General features: G+C 50.3%; 2 protein-coding genes across 5 annotated transcripts in view; one reads left to right on the top strand and one right to left on the bottom strand.

Moving 5' to 3' along the window:
* RASL12 (RAS like family 12) overlaps nt 1-12590 on the top strand; it is a 23422-nt gene extending 10832 nt beyond the window's left edge. For 2 of the 3 annotated variants that reach the window (XM_009429348.4, XM_510479.8), the window contains 4 exons: nt 552-608; nt 6409-6482; nt 7210-7400; nt 10650-12590. In XM_009429348.4, the coding sequence (XP_009427623.2) occupies nt 552-608; nt 6409-6482; nt 7210-7400; nt 10650-11025 (698 nt within the window). In that variant the 3' untranslated portion in view covers nt 11026-12590. The remainder of the gene's footprint in view (nt 1-551; nt 609-6408; nt 6483-7209; nt 7401-10649) is intronic. The other variant, XM_003314715.6, reaches the window with a different exon arrangement.
* SLC51B (SLC51 subunit beta) lies at nt 12545-21500 on the bottom strand. 2 transcript variants are annotated; one of them, XM_001174342.6, is made up of 4 exons: nt 20397-21500; nt 15824-16028; nt 14310-14400; nt 12545-12961 (listed from the first exon to the last, which is right to left on the bottom strand). In XM_001174342.6, exons 2-4 carry the CDS (start codon nt 15918-15920, stop codon nt 12763-12765), a joined length of 387 nt encoding a protein of 128 aa, XP_001174342.2. In that variant the 5' UTR covers nt 15921-16028; nt 20397-21500; the 3' UTR covers nt 12545-12762. The 2 variants fall into 2 exon arrangements, with proteins under 2 accessions (XP_001174342.2, XP_016783856.2); XM_016928367.4 differs by lacking the exon at nt 20397-21500 and adding an exon at nt 16145-16562.

Here is a 21500-nt window from a genome sequence, read left to right as displayed (position 1 = left end):
CAGGACCAGAGTGTGTTTCTTCGGGACACAGACCTCACCTGGACCTTACCTGGAAAGCCCAGGCACTTGGGGATTTATACCCTTCCCAAAGATCAACCACTGCAATCAACTCTGCTCTTCCTGTGTTTTTGGCTTGTAGCTAAAGCCTGGAGTAAATAGCCCCACACTTCAGAATCTCTGTGACTTGTCCGGGGTGGGCGACACCTCCCTTCAGTTGAGGTTTCACCAGGCTGACTCTAGGGTAATGGTTGCATGGGTCCTGACCCCTGAGTTCATACCTTCCAAACACCCCTTATGCTCGCCACTCATTGCTTTCCTTGCCATTAAAAAAAATTCCCACGGTGCAATTAGAGGCACTTGGCTCCCCGTAGTTCTGGTTTCCTTCTGAGCCTTTCAAACCAATTCCTCAGTTCCCTAGCTTCATTCTCTGGGAGAGCTGAGCTTGGTGTCAGCCGGGGATCACAGAGGTTAGATAAGGCCTCCCTTAAACGAGGGGCCAGCAGCTAGACATGGCCGCGGAGATGGAGCCAACCTCTTTCTGCTTCTTGCAGCCCTGACCGTGAAGTTTCTGACCAAGAGGTTTATCAGTGAATATGACCCCAACTTGGGTAAGAAACTACTCCCCGTACCTTCTGCTGCCTGTGCCCCACCTGGAGTGCTCTCCTGGGACCTACCCCGTGGGTGGGCACTGACCAGGACTGCATGTCTGGGGACAGAAGGGAGAAGCCGCCAGGATGACCCAGCCCATGGGGGAAAATGTTTTAAGTGTCAGAAATACCCCTTCCACAGCCCACGCCAGACAACTGGGGGGTTGGCCTAATTCACAGAACTAAGAGAGGCTGATTTACCCTAAAATATGAGGTGTGAAAAAACTTTAAAAAATAAAAATAAACATAGCAAGACATCCACATCCAAACAGGTATTATTCTTGGGCTGGGTGCGGTGGCTAATGCCTGTAATCTCAGCACTTTGGGAGGCTGAGGTGGGTGGATCACCTGAGGTCAGGAGTTAATGACCAGCCTGGCCAACATGGTGAAACTCCGTCTCTACTAAAAATACAAAAATTAGCTGGGCATAGTGGTGTGTGCCTGTAATCCCAGCTTCTAGGGAGGCTGAGGCAGGAGAACTGCTTGAACCTGGGAGGCGGAGATTGCAGTGAGCCAAGGTCGTGCCACTGCACTCCAGCCTGGGCGACAGAGGGAAACTCTGTCTAAAAAAAAACAAACTCAAAAACAAATAGGTATTATTCTTCAAGATGGTCACTCAGTGTTCTCTCCCAGAAAAGCTGGGCAGGACATTGGAGAAATTCTCTAGTGGTGCTGGCTTCTGAACCAGTTTTTTAACCGTATGAGAAAACAACTGTTGTTTTCATCTCTGCATCATGGTATATTGGAAAAAGGAACGTTTCGGTGTCAGTCAGAGCTGGGTTTGAATCCTACCTGGCTCTGCTCCTTATTGGCAACCTTGAGCCAGTCAGCTAACCTCTCTGAGCTACTGTTTCCTCATCTGTAAAATGGGCATTAAAAAATAGTTAGAGAATTGCTGTGAGGATTAAAGAAATAGCACATGTAAAAGATCCAGCCTAGTACTTGACCCACAGTAGGCACTCAATGCATTTTTGCTTTTCCTTCCTCCTCAAATGGATTCCCATACACAATAGCTTAGATTCCCTTCTAAAACAAATCAAAGCAGGATTTTATTAGTATAAATGTTGCTTAAAGCTCACATGTATAACATTTGTCTATTGTAAACTGTTCACTGAGAGCCATAAGGTGTCTGGATGATCTTAGCCTTTAGAAAATGGGTGTTGCAGTCTTGGATTATTTTCCCCATTCATAAAAATCAATTAAAGCATTCATGGGACCCCTGAGAGCCCTCCAGAGAAGCCCAAGGCTTTGTGACACAGTGGAAAGCCCTGCGCTCCCTGCAGCAGGCCCCTGATCCAGTGCTCCTGCCGCACCTGGAGGGGAGAGCTCCTTACCCTAGTGGTGCCCAGCCCCTTAGTTCAGGCTGGAGTCCAGCACCAGTGTTGCAGCAGGCAGAGACATCAGGGCTATTTAGTCCCCTTGTTTAAAAAAGCTTTTCCTTAGGTAGCAGAATCCCTTCTTCCAGATTTTAAACAGAATCCCAGGGTGTCAAACAGAGAGAGCAAAGGGGTTCCCATGGGTAAGTCAGGGATGCAGGGCAGGTGACATGGTGACAGTCCCTAAGAGATTTGTTCCTCGAAGCTCTGCTTGACCCCCGGTGCCTTGGCACAGCCCTTCAGTGCTACAGTGGAGGAAACAGGCCCAAGGAGCTGAAGACTCTGGGCCAAGGTCACCCAGAGGAGGCCCTTTGATTAGCAGAGGTCAGCTCCAGAGAGAGGAGGACACAGGATGCAATGGTGCACTGGCCGGCGAGGTGTTGGAAGAGGCCAGAGCATGGAATAGAGATGGGGTGGAGAAACTGAGGACAGAGGTGAGGTGGGAGGACAGGAAGGAAAGGCACACAAGCAGACACAGTGTCTGGGAAAGGACAAGGGGAATTCCCAAGGGCAGGGACTCAAAAGACATATTCGGCCTAATTCAAATATTGCATGGGTCATGCTTATACCAAAAATTATTCCTTTTTTTTTTGAGATTCAGATTTAACTGGGCATCTTGTATTTTTCCTGGCATCTCACCTCCAGTCTGTCTTCCTCCCTGCCTTCCAATCGATACTGTCACAGGGTCCCACCGGATGAGCCTATTAGGGTGGTGGTTTGAGCCTCCTGATTGAATAATTTTGGAGTTCTGACCTGGTAGTGGAATGCGTGGGCAGACTGTCTGGGAAGTGGGCAGCCCCACAATGGTCAGTCCCCTTGGTCTGTGGTCTCTCACACTACACTGACAGCCCACGAGTCAGAGAGCCAACCAGACATTCTCCCCTCAGACTCTCTGGGAGGCCAGTGCCACTCCTCGAAGGTTCTGCTAGGAGGGGCCTAAACATTCCGGCCACTGTCCCATTGTTGGTTCCAGCAGCAGCAGAGACAGATGAGAACCTTTCCTTCTGTGGATAAAGGTCTCCACATTCCATTGGGGAGCTAGCCATCAGCAATGCTGGTAAAACAACTCTCTAAGCCCTTCCTAGGTCTTCTGAGAGCCTGAGCTCATTTGGTGAGCCTTGAGGGTGGAGATTCATTCCCATTTCCAGCAGGTAGCACAGTACTAGCCTCAGTGTAGATGAGGGTTTAACTGGGGTGGGGGTGGTAAATTTTGGTTTTAGGATTACCCTTTAAAGAAGAGCTCCTATCACGATCCTCATTTTATAGGTGGAGAAATGGAGGAAGAGAGGGCTCAGTGATTTGCCTTAAGATTATGGAGACCCTCAGGCACAAAGGAAGACGAGGCATGGCTCCAGTTGCTCTCCGCTAGGAGCAGCCTCATGTCATAGAGGGCCTGGAGTCAGAGGTCTGTGTGGCATGGGGCCCTCTGAGCTGCGGTTTCCCCATCTGGAAGATGGGACCAATAGCCTGTGCTCTGGCTGTGTAAGAGTTGCATCGTTTTCTGGGGTGTGGCTGTTAGAGCTGGTAGTAGCTGAGAGATTCAGTGTCTGTGGAAGGGCTTTGCCTGTGCTGAGACCCGCAGGAGTGGGCAGGCGTCTCCAGGAGAATATTCTCCTCTCCCAGAAGGGCTGAGGGTGCCTCATCTGGCTCAGCCAGGGAAGAATGTCAGCTTCTCACTCCTCTTGCTCTCCTCCTCCTCCAGCGAGGACATAGGCACCATTTCTTTTTTTTTTTTTTTTTTGGTCACCCAGGCTGGAGTGCAGTGGCGCAATCTCGGCTCACTGCAAGCTCCACCTCCCAGGTTCACACCATTCTCCTGCCTCAGCCTCCCGAGTAGCTGGGACTACAGGTGCCTGCCACCCAAGTAGCTGGGACTACAGGTGCCTGCCACCATGCCCGGCTAATTTTTTTGTATTTTTAGTAGAGACAGGGTTTCACCGTGTTCAGCAGGATGGTCTAGAACTCCTGACCTTGTGATCCGCCCGCCTTGGCCTCCCAAAGTGCTGGGATTACAGGTGTGAGCCACCACGCCCGGCCCAACATAGGCACCATTTCTGAGGCAGCACCCTGTATACACTCTGACGTGAGCTTCTGTGGTGCCATTTAAAAATTATTACTGTAAATGAGAGGAAAACATCGGCAAATTCAAAACTTTGGGAAATGACTCTTCTCTCTACCCAAAAGTCCACAGGATATTAATTACAACCAGGTGTTAGGAAACCCATATATTTAAGGACACCAGAGTACTCTGAGGCAGGGACTTGGTGATAGGAAGTCTGGACATTACTGTGACTGGGAAAGGAGCCCCTCACTCCTGCCCCAGCCCCTGAGGCCTGTCACTTCTTCTATAAAGGGAGGCTGGACAGTATGAGCTCCAAGGCTTCTTCCAGCTCATGCAGGCATGTTCCACATCCCCACCAGACTGGGCGATTCTGGTCTTCCCTTGTACTCTGCCCAGACAGAGCTGGAGGGTGGGCTGATTCACTGAGCAGTCACGGGGTGAGGGGGTCCCATTGTGAACACAGCCCAGCCTGGAAGCCCTGAGTTCAAGTTCCTTCTGCTGATTAGGTGCTGTGTGGCCTTGGGTGAGATCCCTTCTCTGGGCCTCACCTTGCCATCTCTCTACAATGGAGCTAACAGCAACCTTGAAAGGCTGTCATGCTGTGGGCAGGAGACCAAGGTTGGGCTAGCGCCTTTCACTGGGCTGGGCAGGACACTGCGCCCATTGAGGGGAACTCCTAAAAGGGGTGCATCTGACATCTTTGACTGGAAAATAAAGACAGATCTGAAAGAGATGTAAGCATCTAGGGGCAGCTCTTCTTGGACCAAATATAGTTAAACATTTGGAACATAGTTTCCATTAGATTTTTTTTGTCTTTGCATAAGAGCAGCTATTTATCCAAGTCCCCAAAGCAGGCTGGGGACAAGAAGCTGTCTGTGATTCATGCTGGATGCTAGTGGACCTGGAGTGTGTCCAGGCCAGCTTGGCTGCCAGTGGCCCTCAGAAAGAAGTGTTTGACTATAAATTCAGCCAGGGTTGGGGGCGTGCCCTCTCACAGTGGATGCTGCCAGGAAGGCAGAGACCACCCCAGTTCTGCCAAAAGGTGACTTCTTTAGGGTCACTAGGGGCAGGGGACACCTAGGGAAACGTGATAACCAAGTGCACTCACACATGTGGGCCAATGACACAGGCACAGATTGGGGGTGCAGAGAATGACTGCCAACATGGCCGCAAGCTCCTCTGCATGCCTGGCCACTTGTTGCTTTCTCAGATTTGAGATCATGAGAACCATACATATAAAAAAAGTAACAACTCAAGAAATTCAAATAAGGTCACTAGTTTGGTTCATAGTATGGTATCAATGTAAATTTCTTTTTGATCATTGGGCTATGGTTATGTAAGGTGATGACACTGGGGGAAGCTGGGTGAAGAGTAGACAGGAACTCTACTATTTTACAACTTCTATGTCAGTCTAAAGTTATTTCAAAAGTTAAAAAAAAAATCACCTGGGAATGTGATCCTGCCCTATTAACTTTGGAACACATCGTTCCCACTGCCCTCACCAGGCATGTATGGTGAGCCAGGCCCCATGCCTGGGGGGCCCATCCAGTTCTTACAGAGCCCTGGGAGATGGGACCGTTAAATGAGCTAATGTCAAGCACTTAGCACAGCGCCTGGGACAAAGGAAAGGCTTGGAAACTGTTAGCAATGTTATCACAGTGTTCCCATTTTAAAATGAGGAAACAGCCTCAGAGAGCTGAAGTGATTTGGCCAAGTCACAAAGCTAAAAAGCAGCTGACATTGGGTTTAATACCACATTCTCCAACTGAAAACTTCTGACTACACTAGACTCCCCTGCTGTCATGTTGACAAGGATTATTTGTAAAACCTTCTCGGAACTTCTAAAAGGGGTCTGACTGCCATTCCTTCCATTGTATTGTGTACTTCTCTCTTCCTTTGTCTCTTCTCCCACTGGGGACAGGAGGTTGGTTGAGGGGGAAGAGAGTGGGAAAGCCTGGGGTTCTGGGATAGAGGGGCTAGCAGTGTTGCTCCTGAGCCAGCCTGTGCTGCTAACAGGGTCTAGGGGCCACACACTCGACTCTATCCTGCTGGTTTTGTGTGTGGATCCAGAACACAGACCCACCCCCGAGGTGTGGTCTGTGAGTGACCACTGATGCTGAGCCCTGTAGGTGGAGCAGCATCTCCTTGGTGGGAGGTTCTGCCTGTAGCCTCCATGTGGGTGAGAACCAAGGACTTTCCAGTGGTCCCAGCCCCAGAGCAGCTGCTAAGGTCCCCCCAGGCCACACAGGGGTCTAGCACAGAGGGAAGCTCAAACTTACACCCAAGGCACTGTGTCTGACCTGGCTAACCATCTGTGTTGTAGAGGACACCTACAGCTCCGAGGAGACTGTGGACCACCAGCCTGTCCACCTGAGGGTCATGGACACTGCAGACCTGGTAACATTACCTCCATTACCTATGCACTGCTGTGAGTCAGTATAACCTCCTGAGAAGTCCTGGCCCAGAGTGCGGGACCTCAGATAGGCATTTAGATGCCTTTTAAGCTCAACTTTGCTGTGTAACCCTGAATGAGGCACTTGACCTCTCTGGGTCTGAATCCTTCCTTTGCCAAATGAGAAGGATGGGACAGGGCCTGGAGAGACATGATGGTTGCTGGCATCCGCTCTGAGATCCTGTGCTGTGGGGCTCTGTGCCTGTGCACACGAGGAGACAGGTGCACACCTGTTTACACAGATGCTCCTGGTGAGAGCCCCTCAGCCCAGGTCTCTCCCACACACAAGTCTCCCCCCATGTCCTCACCACCCCCTGCCAAGGCTGGATGCCAGTTACTCTCAGAAGCCAAAGGGGCAGCATGAACTCAACCCAAAACCAGCGGTGCCCAGGGACAGCCAGGTCTCTGTAGGGACCATGCCAGAGTCTTTGGCTCTGGGCCCAAGGGGCCAAGGTCTCCAAGTCTCTGGCTGGGTGGTGGGAGGGAGGTTCATGAGACAATGTCTCCTTTCACACCAAGCCAAATCCACACTCAAGTGCCCCTTTGAAAGGGCTCTGCTGAGAAACAATATACAAAGACCGGGGAGTGGGGAGGTGGGATTGGGCGGCTCAGGTGAAGGCGTTTACCCCAACCTCCTCTGCCCCCCGGCGGGGCTTCTCTCCTTCACCCCAGGACACCCCCAGGAACTGCGAGCGCTACCTGAACTGGGCCCATGCCTTCCTGGTGGTGTACAGCGTCGACAGCCGCCAGAGCTTTGATAGCAGCAGCAGCTACCTGGAGCTGCTTGCCTTGCACGCGAAGGAGACACAGCGCAGCATCCCTGCCCTGCTGCTGGGCAACAAGCTGGACATGGCTCAGTACAGGTGAGCACAGCCTGCTTGGCCCTTATCTCCAGAGCTCGCTTTCTTCACTTGTAAGGGCAGGTGGCATCTTCAGGGATTAGTGGGCTGCTAAGAACAGTCATCCCCTTGAATTGTGGTAGAAGGGATTATATGTTTGTTTGTGTGTGTGTTTGTTTTCTGAGACAGAGTCTCACTGTGTCACCCAGGCTGGAGTGCAATGGCACCATCTCTGCTCACTGCAACCTCCACCTCCTGGGTTCAAGTGATTCTCCTGCCTCAGCCTCCCCAGTAGCTGGGATTACAGGTTCCTGCCACCACGCCCGGCTAATTTTTGTGTTTTTAGTAGAGATGGGGTTTCGCCTTTTTGGCCAGGCTAGTCTTGAACTCCTGAACTCATGATCCACCTGCCTCGGCCTCCCAAAGTGTGGGATTACAGGCGTGAGCCACCGTGCCCGGCCAAAGGGATTATGTTGTAAGGATATGGTAGATGTTGGTCTTCCAGGCAGCCAAGGACTTGAAGGGAAACGCTTCTGGGTCACACAGCAACTGCACCCTGAAAATCAGAAGAGTGGCCACTCCTTCCGCGCTCTTGGGTCTCTGTGGATTCTCTTGGATTCACCCTTCTTGCATGAGTCTATCTGACCTTCCGATCTCACTCCCAGCAGCTGACTGGTCTAGTGCCCAATTCCAGTTCTAAGGAGAGAGGCTCTGATGGGCTCCTTGGTCAGATGTCTGCTCTGGTCCAACCGGCTCTCACCTCACCCAGACCCAGCCTCCCACTCTCACTCCCACAGTTGGCTGGGCTGAGGGCAGGTTCTCTTAGAAAGGGTTGGACTCGAATCGGAGGTCAGAGACTGGGCCAGAGGATGCATTACTGAAGAATACTGCAGCCATATTTTGCTTGGCTGGCATAGTGTCTTAAAAGACCTAGAATTGGAATGCTTTGAGGTGGGGCACGCTCTCTCCAGCCGACCCCAGGCCTCACCACTCCCCGTGGTTTACCTCCACCCTTTCCACACATTCAAGTTGCCTGCCTGGCCCTGAAGCATTTGACGCTGTGATGCCTCAACTTGATGAGTAATGCCACTGGATTTCTCCAGCACTGACCTTTGTCCTCTGTGGCCAGTCTACCTGCAAGGGATAGCCCCTTCCACCAGCCACTCATCCCTCCCTGTTCACGGTTGGTCAGTCCTGCTTCCTTAGGCCCCAAGGGCACATTGACTGGTGTTAGCAAGGAGGGGACCCTTTGTTTAGAACGGGTCAGATGGGCGGTGGGAAAAAGAGAGGTGTGGGACCGTGAAAGGGGACTATGGTGAGAGGCCTTCAAAGGTGGCCAAGCCCTCAGACCTAGGCAAATTGTGTCTCAGAGAACGAGGGAAGTCATGTGACCTGAAAGCTGCTGCAGGTAGTCTTTGAGGAATCGCAGACCCTCTTAGGGGTCAGAAGACTGGATTGTGAGTAGGCCAGTTTTCAGTACAGGGAAAAAAGCTACAGATCACTCTTTTGACCCCAATCTTTGCCAAAGGGATTGTCTAAAATGGTTTGGGAGCAAATAACAAAGAATACATGCTCAAATGAAGCTGATCCCACCCGTTCCCTAAAAACAACTCAGGACAATGTATTCCTATTTCATTCTTCGATCAAGTCCCAAGTTTAGTAGATTAGGATTCTGGGAGGCACAGGAAGTCTAACTTTTAGCTGAGCATTGGCCATTGTCTCCCACAACTGTCTCACTGTTAAAAGGGTAAAATGTGGGTTAGGTTGATGCTTCCCAAGCCACTGATAAAATTTTCCCTAGGATGCAACAAAATAAGAAAAAGGACAATGTTCTGTGCCTCTGTCACCCACTCACACACATGCACGCACACATGGGGTTTGTGTTTGTGAAAATTCATTATTCAAGCCCCCACAATGACAAAGTTGCAGATTCAAGCTCATCATAAAAGCAAATAATATGAGCCGAGATCGCGCCACTGCACTCCAGCCTGGGCGACAGAGCGAGACTCCGTCTCAAAAAAAAAAAAAAAAAAAAAAAAAAAAAGCAAATAATAGCAAGTGTTCTTTCCAAAAGGGTTCCTCAGGAAGCGGTGAGCTTACTGGCACCAGGGCACCCAGCCCTGGGTGGGGAATAGATCCGATGCCTCTGACTCTTTTTTGTCCCAGTTACTCACTCTCTCTGAGACCGCGCCCCCCACCATGGAGTGGCACTCTGGGAAGCTAGCCCACTCTCAGCCCCTGCTCCTGCCAGGTCAGCCTTGGGCTCAGAAACTTTTCCCACCATGGCCCACTCGAGTGCCTCCTCTCATCTAGTGGCTGTGCCATTATCCTCGGGAATGGGCAGTGGGACAGCTCAGCAGTAGGTCAGGAAGATCCAGCCAGTGGAGTCTTGGCCCCAAGACCTCAGGGACCCCCCCATCTCTTCCCTCTTGTAGACATCCGACCTATGCAAGGCCAGTCTTCTTTTTCTTCCCACCTCGATTCCCGTGGCTTTCAGGTCAGAAGCCTCCAGGACCTTCCCAAGTTCCGGATATTCTATCCTCCCTTCACGGGAGGTGGTGTAGGACCAAGGCAGAATAGGTGTTGCCCCCTCTCTCCTTTTGCCCTCCTCACCATGAAATGTTGTCCCCCCTGCCCTCTCCTGCCTCTGCCCTGGTTTTATTATTTGCTTTTATGATGAGCTTGAATCTGCAACTTTGTCATTGTGAGGGCTTGAATAATGAATTTTCACAAACACAAACCCCAGGAGCCCTGAGAACTCTGCCAACCACAGGCTTCTGGAGTCACCTCTGTGGTCTAACCCTTCAGTCCAAACGACTGCTTCTCTCTAGAGCTGATCCCACAAGCCAGAGCTGTGGGTGGCCTGTTTCCTGCCCCAGGGACCCACGATGGGGTAGAGAAGAGATGGGGCTGGGAATGGCCTGCTTCCTCCAGCCACAGGCAGGGTCTAGCACAGGGGATTTGGAGTAGCTTCTTACCCTTATCCTCATCCCAAAATTCTGGCTTGGGTGACATCAGCTACCATTTATTGAGCACTGACTCTGTGCCAGGTACTGTGCTAAGCACTTGAAACAAATTGTCTTTCGTAATCCTAACAACCCTAAGAGGCAGAGGGCAGTAACCCACTGTACTGATAAGAACGCTGAGACTCAGAGAGGTGAAGATGACCCCAGGCCACCCAGCTAGTCCATGGGGCGCTGGGTGTAGGAGCTGGTCTGCCTGACTTGGCACAGCCTGCTCCTAACTCCCTGCCTCACACTGCTTCCTCACCAGGCAAGTCACCAAGGCAGAGGGTGTGGCTTTGGCAGGCAGGTTTGGGTGCCTGTTTTTCGAGGTCTCTGCCTGTCTGGACTTTGAGCACGTGCAGCATGTCTTCCATGAGGCAGTGCGAGAGGCACGGCGGGAGCTGGAGAAGAGCCCCCTGACCCGGCCCCTCTTCATCTCCGAGGAGAGGGCCCTGCCCCACCAGGCCCCGCTCACCGCCCGGCATGGGCTGGCCAGCTGCACCTTCAACACGCTCTCCACCGTCAGCCTGAAGGAGATGCCCACTGTGGCCCAGGCCAAGCTGGTCACTGTGAAGTCATCCCGGGCCCAGAGCAAGCGCAAGGCGCCTACCCTGACCCTCCTGAAGGGCTTCAAGATCTTCTGAGGGCCCCTCCCCAGGAAGCCTAGGCTCGGTGGCTGGACAGGACTGCAGCGGGACAGGGGCTGGCTTCTCACCACCGGCCTTTCCGTCTGATGGACAGCAGACCCCGCCTCCAGCACCAAGCAGTGTCCCTACACTCAATTCACTGTGTGAGCTGGAGTGGCAGGCAGGGATGCTGCTTCTGTTCCCTCCAGGCCTTGGTCTTCACGGTAACCACCGCGTCTGTGGCCGTAGGGGGAAACAGCCACTGTGACAACCCAGAGACCTGGGGTCAGCCTTAAGTAGGAAGAAATTGCAGTGTCTATCCTGCTGCCATCAGCCCTTCCTGCTCCAGCTACAGTTGGGCCAGCTGTGGCCTTAGTGCATGGTCTGGGTGGATAGCTCTTGTCAATGTCAGGCCCGAGAACAGCCTGCGGAATGACAGCCTGGGGTCCTTGTGCCACCTGGTGGACGGGAAAGGCAGGGGGGCTGCAGTTTCAGAGGCCAGAGCCTGGCCCTCCTGTCATCTGCTGACTTCACAGAAGGCCCAGGCTACAAACCCCACAGTTTATCCAAGGAAAATCTAGTTAAAATAATCCAATGGACAGAAGCCCCAGGAAGGGGTATTTCCAACACTTGGCGTCTCAATGAGGGTAAAAGGGAGGGACTGTAGGTTGTCCAATGTAAGGAGCCCCAGAGTTCTTTCACCAGCAGACAGATTCCCCATGTGTTTTCCCACTGTTAAGGACTCTGTCCAAAGAACCTCAGCATCAGCTCCCTCAAGCTTAATGATCCAGGCTGCAGAAGAAAGTTGTCACTCCAGTGAGTTACCCAGGGCTCCAGGGAGCCCACAGCAGCATCAGACCCATCCAGGGGCTACAGGGCCTGCCCCCCTGCAGGTAGAAACACAGTATACCCGTTTGTCACCTGGTTTGGCAGGACCCAGGACCCTCAGCAATGAGTCTGAGTGTTCAAAGCCCACTTTAGAACCTAAAGCATTTTGGGTTAATAAAGCAAAATTTTGCATATGTTATTTGGTGGTGTCACCGCAGCTTATACCAAGACACCATGGCTCAGACTTGGGATCAGGACACACCTTTGAGATCCCACTGTTAGCAAGAAAAGGCTGTCCAAGGCAGGCAGTGTGGTAGTTGTCTGATTTTGTTTACCACACGCCAGGTCCCAGGGAAGTCTTGCACAGACTCTTAGCAGACAAGCAGGGAAAGGAGAGGGTCCTGGTGGGTGGAAGGATTGGGAAGGGGATTCTGGGCCTGGAAGCCTGCTCCTTCCCCTCTCAGCAGTCTCAGGACTACTGTTGGATTGCAAACAGCATCTCTGACCCAGTCTTCGGACTCATTCTGTAAATGGAGGAGCTGAGGTCAGAGGGGGGCTGTGAACTACTCAAGACCACATGCTTGGAGTCCTAGCCAGGCTTCCCGACCCACAGGCCAGCTACGGATTTTGCACTTTTGCTCCAGGCCACTTGTGTGTGTATGTGTGTGTGTACCACTGCCATCTGAACAAACTATGCAATACCACCTGCTCACTTCCAGGAGCATTTTAATAAAAGATTTTTTTTAATAACAGAATTTTAGTTTGCTTGCAGTTCATTCATTGTATCTGCTAAGAAAGAAAAAAAGAAAGAAAGAAAGAGAAAAAAGCGGCTTCTTGGGAGAGACTCTAAAACCTGAGAGGTTTCAGGCCACTGAGCTGAGCCCACATCATGTGCCTGGCTTAGGATGGGGCTTCTCTGAACCCTCACTAGCTCTCAGTTTCTGGTACATCCGGAAGGAAAACTGACAGCACATCTCTCTCTTTTAACTCAAGTTCCACCTGGGCCAAGTTTGGCTTTTCTGAGAGCAAAGTTTCTCTTAGGTTTTTTAGGCTGTTGTGATCCTTGGCCTCTTCCAAATGCAGGACTTCTGGAGTTTCTTTTTCTGGTGGCTGCATCTTTTCTTTTCTAGGGGGACAGGGAACAGTGTTAATGAGGGGGGCTGAGTGGTTGGGGCAGGACTGGGTCCCCCAAATGGCTTAAAGAGTCTAAGGGGAAAATCCTATATGCAGTTTGGGAGCTACTAGAGGAGAAGCGGCAATGGTTGGATATTCCTCCAACAGAGAAATGGCTTACCCTTGCGTGTGTGTCATCTCAAGGAATCCTTACTGTCACCTGTGATCTCAAGTATCATTGCCATCCCCGCACCTTCCAAGTGAGGAAATGTGCTTCAAGGAGGCCAGGTGCAGTGGCTCACACCTGTAATCCCAGCACTTTGGGAGGCTGAGGCGGGTGGATCACTTGAGGCCAGGTGTTTGAGACCAGTCTGGCCAACATGGCAAAACCCCATCTCTACTAAAAATACAAAAATTAGCTGGGTGTGGTTGTGCCTGTAATTGCAGCTATTTGGGAGGCTGAAGCAGGAGAATCACTTGAACCTGGGAGGCAGAGGTTGCAGTGAGCCGAGATTGCGCCACTGCACTCCATCCTGGGCAAGAGAGAGACTGTCTCAAAAAAAAAAAAAAAGCCAAGGATGCACATAGCTAGTGTGTGCACTTAAGCCTCCTGACTCTTGAATCCTGTGTTCTTTTCACCTAACCACACTGTCTCTGACCTTGGACTGTCATCCTACTTAGCATAGGTCCTTGTCACCACACACCTCATCCCTCACACTACTGCAGGAAATTTCTAACTAATCTCTCTGCCTCTAGGTGTTTCCTCCTCCAAACCAGCCTAGGCACAACACCAGTCATGTTTCTAAAACCCCATCATGTACACATCACTCCCCTCCCCCAACCACCTTCATTGGCTCCCACTGCCCACTTCCTTAATAACTCCCATGTGCCTGTCCTCTCTCCAGGTTGGTTTTATTCAAGGTACCCCTAGACTTCCTGGCCATAGTGGAGGGACCCAGCGGTGGTAAGCTGTCTGCCTAGAGATTCTGGCTGGGTCGTAGCGGGAACAGGTCTGCTGTACCCATGGACAGCCACTCATCTCTGAGTTGACTTTGCTGAGGTGCATGTGTGCTGATAGGGTGAGAGGGGCAAGCTCACCTTCTGAATGGCTACACTCCTCCAGGTCATGCCTGCTTCCTGTCAGGGGCCAGGGGGTGGTAATCAGGGACTGTTGCTGTTTTTTGTTTGTTTGTTTGTTTTTAACAGCTTTGGATTCTCGAAGGACACTGAAGGCTGAATTTTGCTGTCCCAAAGGGTGGACAGCAATGATCCCTAAGTGACCCCTCTCTAGATTTCCCTCTGGGAAGGCAGGGCCTCTACCCCACAGAGACCACCCCATCCCCCCAGGACCAGCTCCTCACCTGCTTGCCTGGATGCTTCTTCCCAGGAGGACCATGCTTATAATGACCACCACAGCTGCCAGGGCAAGGATGGAATGATTCCAGGGAGATGCTGGGGAAGGACACACAGGACAGAGCCCTGAGGAATGGCCAGGCACCTCTCAAGCCCGCTAACAGCTGGGGCCTGGGCTCAGACCCAGCTTACAGCATCAACTGTCTTTTGCGTGGAGACCCTAATCAAAGATGGGCCCCTTGCCCTGGGGCACTCCCAGTCTAACAGGTGGGAGGGTGGAAGACACAGTCTCTACTCTGGAGAAGCCCTAATCTAATGGAGGAGACAGTACTGCAGTTAAATAATAGTGGGGCAACAGGGGTGAAGGGCAGAGGCCTATGGAGGGCAAGAGACAGGTGGGCCAAGATAAACTTTACAATCTTCAGTTTTGCCAGGGGCTGGACCTGCGGAGCACAAGGAAAAGAAAGAAGGCTGGGCTCGGTGGCTCACGCCTATAATCCCAGCACTTTGGGAAGCCGAGTCAGGTGGATCACCTGAGGTCGGGAGTTCAAGACCAGCCTGGCCAACATGGTGAAACACTGTCTCTACTAAAAATACAAAAATTAGCTGGGTGTGGTGGCATACACTGTAATCCCAGCTACTCAGGAGGCTGAGGCATGAGAATCACTTGAATCCAGGAGGCAGAGCTTGCAGTGAGCCAAGATTGCACCATTGCACTCCAGCCTGGGCAACAGAGTGACCCTGCCTCAAAAAAAAGGCAAAAAAAAAAAAAAAAAAAGAAGAAGAAGAAAGAAAAAAAAGAAAAGGAAAGGAAAGAAAGAAGGCAGGGAGAAGGGTGGAAGGAATGGCAACTGCCCACAGATAATACATGAAGTGACTAAACTGAATGTGGCTACTCAAGATTTGTCCATGCTGCACCCAAATGAAGCAGGGTCCAGCCTCAGAGCTCTTGCATTTGCTGTCCTCCCTCCAGGAATGTTCCTCCCCCAAATAATTTGCATAGCTAATTATTTCCTTAGTTTCCTGCAAGTCACCTTCCTGATGATAAAAATATCACCTTTTTAGTGAGGCCTTCCTTGACCACATTACTGCCCTTGCTGCATACTTCCTATTCTCTTTCTCTGTTTAATTTTTCTTTTTATTACTCATCACCAACGCACTATGCGTTTTAGTTGTTTATTTTTAATCCCCACTAGAATGTACATTCCATGAAGGCAGAGATTTTTGTGTTTTATTCATTATTGTCGCCCCAGTGCTGAGAACAGTGTCTGGTACAGAATAGGAGCTTAATAAATGTTGTGATGATTGGAGGGCTGCATAAATAAGCGACCACACCCTGAGAAAAGGAAGGGGCGGTCCAGCCAGACCCCTCTGGGTACTGAGACACCCCGACTGATTCCCTGTCTTGGAGGAAATGTACCGCCTGACCTGGAGGGGACGACAGTGTCAGGGCCTTCAGCCAAACTCTGCTCTGTATTGAGGGGCACACCCCCACCCCTGCCGTCAATCTCTCACCACTTACCATCTTCCACCCGAAAAAACCAAAGCATCTCTTCCAGCAGCTCCTGGGGCACCACAGTACCGGCTGGGTCTCCGGGAGCCCCCTCACTGTGCTCCATGCCCCTGCTCCTGGTAGCGTGTGCAACGAGGTCCTTAGACCCCTTAGCCCCAGCAGCCCTCCTGGCCTCCTCGGTTCTGGCCCCTGGGCAGAGAAGCCGTGAAGACCCCTGGAAACAAAGCAGACAGCATGACTGGATATCCCACCCGAGTTTGATCTCCCTCTGTGCCCAAATCCAGATCTCCTCTGGCCCAAAGTTATGGGACAAAAACGACCCGAACGAACCCAGGAGCACGTGGAGCCTGGAGGGGCAGAGACTGGAAGTGGGAGTGACTCAAATATTTATTAAAAGCCATCGCATGTGTGGAGGAGCACTGTTCTGGGAGTGAGGAGGACCGAGCCACTGGCGAGTTCTGGGACCCTTGCCAAGGACATCTCGGGTCTTCGCCTGTTCGGCGTCCGCACCTGGCTTCTACGAGCCCATAGCGCGCCCACGCGTTGCCATAGCAACTTGTCCCTTGGGTGTCATGCGGTAGCCAATCACAGGCCTGTGTTTCCCCACGTGTCAAAGGCTGGGCCTATCACGCCTCTCTCCTGGGGATTGGCACGCCTACGACACAGAGAGGAGAAAAGGGAAAAGTGCCGGAGGGAAAAGCAGCTGCCGGCTCCTGATGCTGAGAGGGCACCCCCTGCCGCGACCCCGAGAGCTTTTCTTTTCTTTTCTTTTTTTTTTTTTGGACAAGTTAGCAGAATTGGTTTCTGTTATTTGCAAGGGAAGAACCTGAATCCATGCTCTCTGGATAAATCCCTTACTTCGTGTAGGCCTATTTCCATCCCAACTATTAATAATAAACTGAACCTCAGTCAATCTCAAAACAGTCAGACATTTTGACGTCTTCTTGTACTAACTGCATTATTACTACTTAATATAAAATTTTCTAGCATCCATACTTTACAAAACAAAAAGAAATAGGTAAAATTAATTTTGACAACATATATTATTCAGGCCAATATTAAAATTGTTAAGTTATTTCGCTTTTTTTTTTTTTTTTTTGAGACGGAGTCTCACTCTGTCACCCAGGCTGGAGTGCAGTGGCACGATCTCTGCTCACTGCAACCTCTGCCTCCCAGGTTCAAGCGATTCTCCTGTCTCAGCCTCCTAAGTAGCTGGAATTACAGGCGCATGTCACTACCGCCCCACTAATTTTTGTATTTTTAGTAGAGATGGGGTTTCACCATGTTGGCCAGGCTGGTCTCGAACTCTTGACCTCAGGTGATCCACCCGCCTTGGCCTCCCAAAGTACTGGGATTACAGGAGTGAGCCACCGCGCCCGACCCAATAACACATTTTTTTAAAAGGACACACATTAAACACATTAAGCTGTGTCTTGGGGAGGAGGAGGAAGGGAGTAGGAATGGAGATAAACATAACTAAAATAAAACAAGAGAAGTGTTTTGAACAGATCAATTATAAAACATGCCATAGGGCACCAAGAAAAAAAGTGTACAGGGAGGATCGAAGCATTCTCAGGTCCCCTCACACTCTGTCACTGCCTTAGGTGCTCAACAATCTCAGCCCCAAATAGCCTTTGGACACTTAGCCAGGGGCATTCAAAAACAGCTAGATGGCAAACAGCCAGACAGAAAATCGGACTATCAACAAAAGGACTAGCTTTACATCAGAGTTTCCTCTAGCACTAAATGCTCTGAGAAAACTAAAAAGGCATATCTACAAATTGCAAGGGAAAATATTTTGACACAAATACAATACTGACTTAAGCTTTTCATATGTGAATGATCATTCATATGCCAAGGTGGAGATGGAAGTCAGGGAGAAAAAAAGACCTTTCTTAGACTTTTTTTTTTTCTTTTTTTTTCTTTTGAGACGGAGTCTTGCTCTGTCGCCCAGGCTGGAGTGCAGTGACGTGATCTCAGCTCACTGCAACCTATGCCTCCTGGGTTCAAGCGGTTCTCGTTTGTGCCTCTGCCTCCCAAGTAGTGGGACTACAGGGCATGCCACCACGCCAGGCTAATTTTTGTATTTTTAGTAATGATGGGGTTTCCTCATGTTTCCCAGGCTGGTCTTGAACTCATGACATCAGGTAATCCACTCGCCTCGGCCTCCCAAAATGCTAGGAATACAGGCCTGAGCCACCGTGCCTGGCCCTTTCTTAGACTTTCAAGGACTCACATGCACACTGCCTACTTACTCATTTGAGGGAGATTCTATCTATCTATCTATCTATCTATCTATCTATCTATCTATCTATCATCTATCGATCTATCTGTCTATCTATCTATCTGCCTACCTACCCATCTAAAATCATGGAAAGACAAAGTTACAAGAATGGCCAACAGATGTGATCTTGTGTTCTAGCTCCAACTGACTGTCCAGAGCACTGTCCAAGAAGGATTGTGACATTCCATCCAGTCTCAGATATAAGAGTGCCTGGATTGATTAGTAACATCAGCCACAGGCCCCTGTGCCATATGCAAACCCCTGAACTCACAAAGAAAAGTGTTGAAGTTGAGAAACCAAACACAGTCTTCTTCTAGGGTGTGGGATGAGATTTAGACACATGGGATATTCATGTTGACCACTTCTGTATTGTGTGGTTTCTTATGCGTATACAATGCTTTCATGAGAACAATACATGTAATTCAATTTTTAATGTGTGTATATATTTCTATGTATATTTTCTCTATTTGTATGTTTTTTGTTTTTTGTTTTTTTTTTTTTTTTGAGGTGGAGTTTTGTTTTTGCGGCCCAGGCTGGAGTGCAATGGTGTGATCTCGGCTCACTGCAACCACGGCCTCCCAGGTTCAAGAAATTCTCTTGCCTCAGCCTCCTGAGTAGCTGGGACTACAGGCATGTGCCACCACACCCGGCTAATTTTTGTATTTTTAGTAGAGATGGGCCACCACACCCGGCTAATTTTTGTATTTTTAGTAGAGATGGGATTTCACCATGTTTGCCAGGTTGGTGATCCGCCCACCTCAGCCTCCCAAAGTGCTGGGATTACAGGTGTGAGCCACTGCACCCAGCCTTTGTATGCATTTTTAAATGTGGGTATTATTGTACTTATACCTTTTGAGACAACAATTCCAATTTTTGATATTTAATTAATGGAACTAATCAGATCAGTGTACAAAGACGCAGGTAAGCTATTGTCCACAGTGGAGTGGTGTTTTTTTGTTTTTTGTTTTTTGAGACAGAGTCTGGCTCTGTCGCCCAGGCTGGAGTGCAATGGCACCATCTTGGCTCACTGCAACCTCCATCTCCCGGGCACAGGCGATCCTCTCACCGCAGCCTCCTGAGCAGCTGGTACAACAGGCATGTGCCACCACGCCCGGCTAATTTTTGTATTTTTTGTAGCGATGGGGTTTCATCATCTTGCCCAGGCCAGCCTTGAACTTCTGAGTTCAAGCAACCTGCCCACCTTGTCCTCCCAAAATGCTGGGATTACAGGCATGAGCCACCACACCTGGCCAAAATATGTTTAAAATATGTTTAATATTGTTACAATAAACACATACCAACCAACAAAAAACCAAAATGACAAATTGGATACAAATCCAGAACCGAGAGTCAGCCCTCCTCAGCTATGTTAGATGCCACAGAAACAAGCGACATATTTCTTTCTTTTTTTTGAGACAGAGTTTCACTCTTTTTGCCCAGGCTGGAGTGCAATGGCATGATCTCAGCTCACTGCAACCTCCACCTCCCAGGTTCAAGTGATTCTCCTGCCTCAGCCTCCCAAGTAGCTGTGATTATAGGCATCCACCACCATGCCCAGCTAATTTTGTATTTATTTATTTAGAGACAGAGTTTCACTCTTGTTGCCCAGGCTGGAGTGTAGTGGCACCATCTCAGCTCACTGCAACCTCCGCCTCCCGAGTTCAAGTGGTTCTCCTGCCTCAGCTTCCTGAGTAGCTGGGATTATAGGTGCCCGCCACCACACCCAGCTAATTTTTGTATTATTAGTAGAGACAGGGTTTCACCACATTGGCCAGGCTGGTCTCGAACTCCTGACCTGAGGTGATCCATCTGCCTCGGCCTCCCAAAGTGCTGGGATTACAGGCATGAGCCACCGCACCCGGCCAATTTTGTATTTTTAGTAGAGATGGGGTTTCACCACGTTAGCCGGGGTGGTCTCGAACTCCTGACCTCAGGTGATCGGCCTGCCTCGGCCTCCAAAAGTGCTGGAATTACAGGCGTGAGCCACTGCGCCCGGCCAAAGACATATTTCTATCAAAGCACGTATCCAGTTTGCTTCTAAAGTGAGCATCATATTGTCATTTGCATGATTAAATTAAACTTTATGCCTTATTTGCATTTTATTAGTTTTGCCTTTAATGTTCTTTTCTTGTTCCAGGATCCCATTTAGGATGTCATACTGCATTTAGTTGTCTTGTCTCCTTAAGCCCCTCTGGGAGATCTCTGCATTTTAAACAGGGCTTAACCATCTGCCATTGGACTGTGACTTCTGCCAAAGACCTGGGCCACCCATCCCCAAGGCAAGATGAGGACACTCACCCCGGATCCTGAGTTCCTGACGACTGCCTTGATCTGCTGTTGGGAGCAGCACCGATTTCTGTATCTTCCTTTTCCTCCTCTTTATGGGAGAACAGGATAGTCTTTGCACTTGAGCTCTCCCAGGCAGTAACAGCTGTCACTTAGGGGACAGTGCCTGGAGAGCCTGCGGCAGCTGGACCCATCTGGTAGCTCTGGCCTTAGCACACGCCCAGGCCTGGAGCCTTCTGTATCACTCCGGGGTGACTGACCTCTTGAATGAGTGCACTCAGAGTGCAAACAGGCTCCACCTGACTTTCACAATCCGAAAGCACCAGTAGCCCAGTGCTTTCTTTGTTATGTGTTGGCCTCAAGTAAAGAGAAAACATCCGGATCCTCTGGACAGGCAGGAGAATGGACTGCAGAGGACCTGCGGTCTGTGGGTTCCATCACTGCAGGGGGATATGTAGTGTGCCCACTCCAGGTCTCTATTGCCCAATATCATCAATATTTAACCACGGAGCAGGGAGCCAGGCTGGCCTTTTACAGCCTGTGCTTTCTCATAGTGAAGGTCATGGCATGATGTGAATTCCTCACAAGGAGCTGTAAAATATGACCTTTGGAGGTGGGGGTTGGGAAAGGCTGTGTGAGCACCAGTGACCCAGACAGTAGGAAGCAGGCCAAGGCAAGCAACTTGATGGGGAAGCAGGAATGAGGTGCTCCTCCCACCTGACCAGCACCATTCGACTCTGATAGTCTATGGACTTTTCCACCAACTGGCTCCGTGCATCTTAGGCAATCATTGTTGGTTTAGTAAGGAGTGGGCTTATGTGAAATAAGCCCAATCTTTTTTTTTTTTTTTTTTTTTTTGAGATGGAGTCTCGCTGTGTCACCCAGGCTGGAGAGCAGTGGCACAATCTTGGCTCACTGCCACCTCCGCCTCCCCGGTTCAAGCAATTCTCCTGCCTCAGCCTCCTGAGTAGCTGGGACTACAAGTATGTGCCATCATGCCCGGCTAATTTTTTGTATTTTTAGTAGAGATGGTGTTTCACCGTGTTAGCCAGGATAGTCTTGATCTCCTGACCTCGTGATCTGCCCGCCTCAGACTCCCAAAGTGCTGGGATTACA

This window comes from Pan troglodytes, chromosome 16 (assembly GCF_028858775.2).
Source record: "Pan troglodytes isolate AG18354 chromosome 16, NHGRI_mPanTro3-v2.0_pri, whole genome shotgun sequence".
Taxonomy (NCBI): Eukaryota; Metazoa; Chordata; class Mammalia; order Primates; family Hominidae; genus Pan; species Pan troglodytes.
The sequence above is the reverse complement of the archived record's forward strand: the minus strand, read 5'-3'. Positions and strand labels throughout refer to the sequence as shown.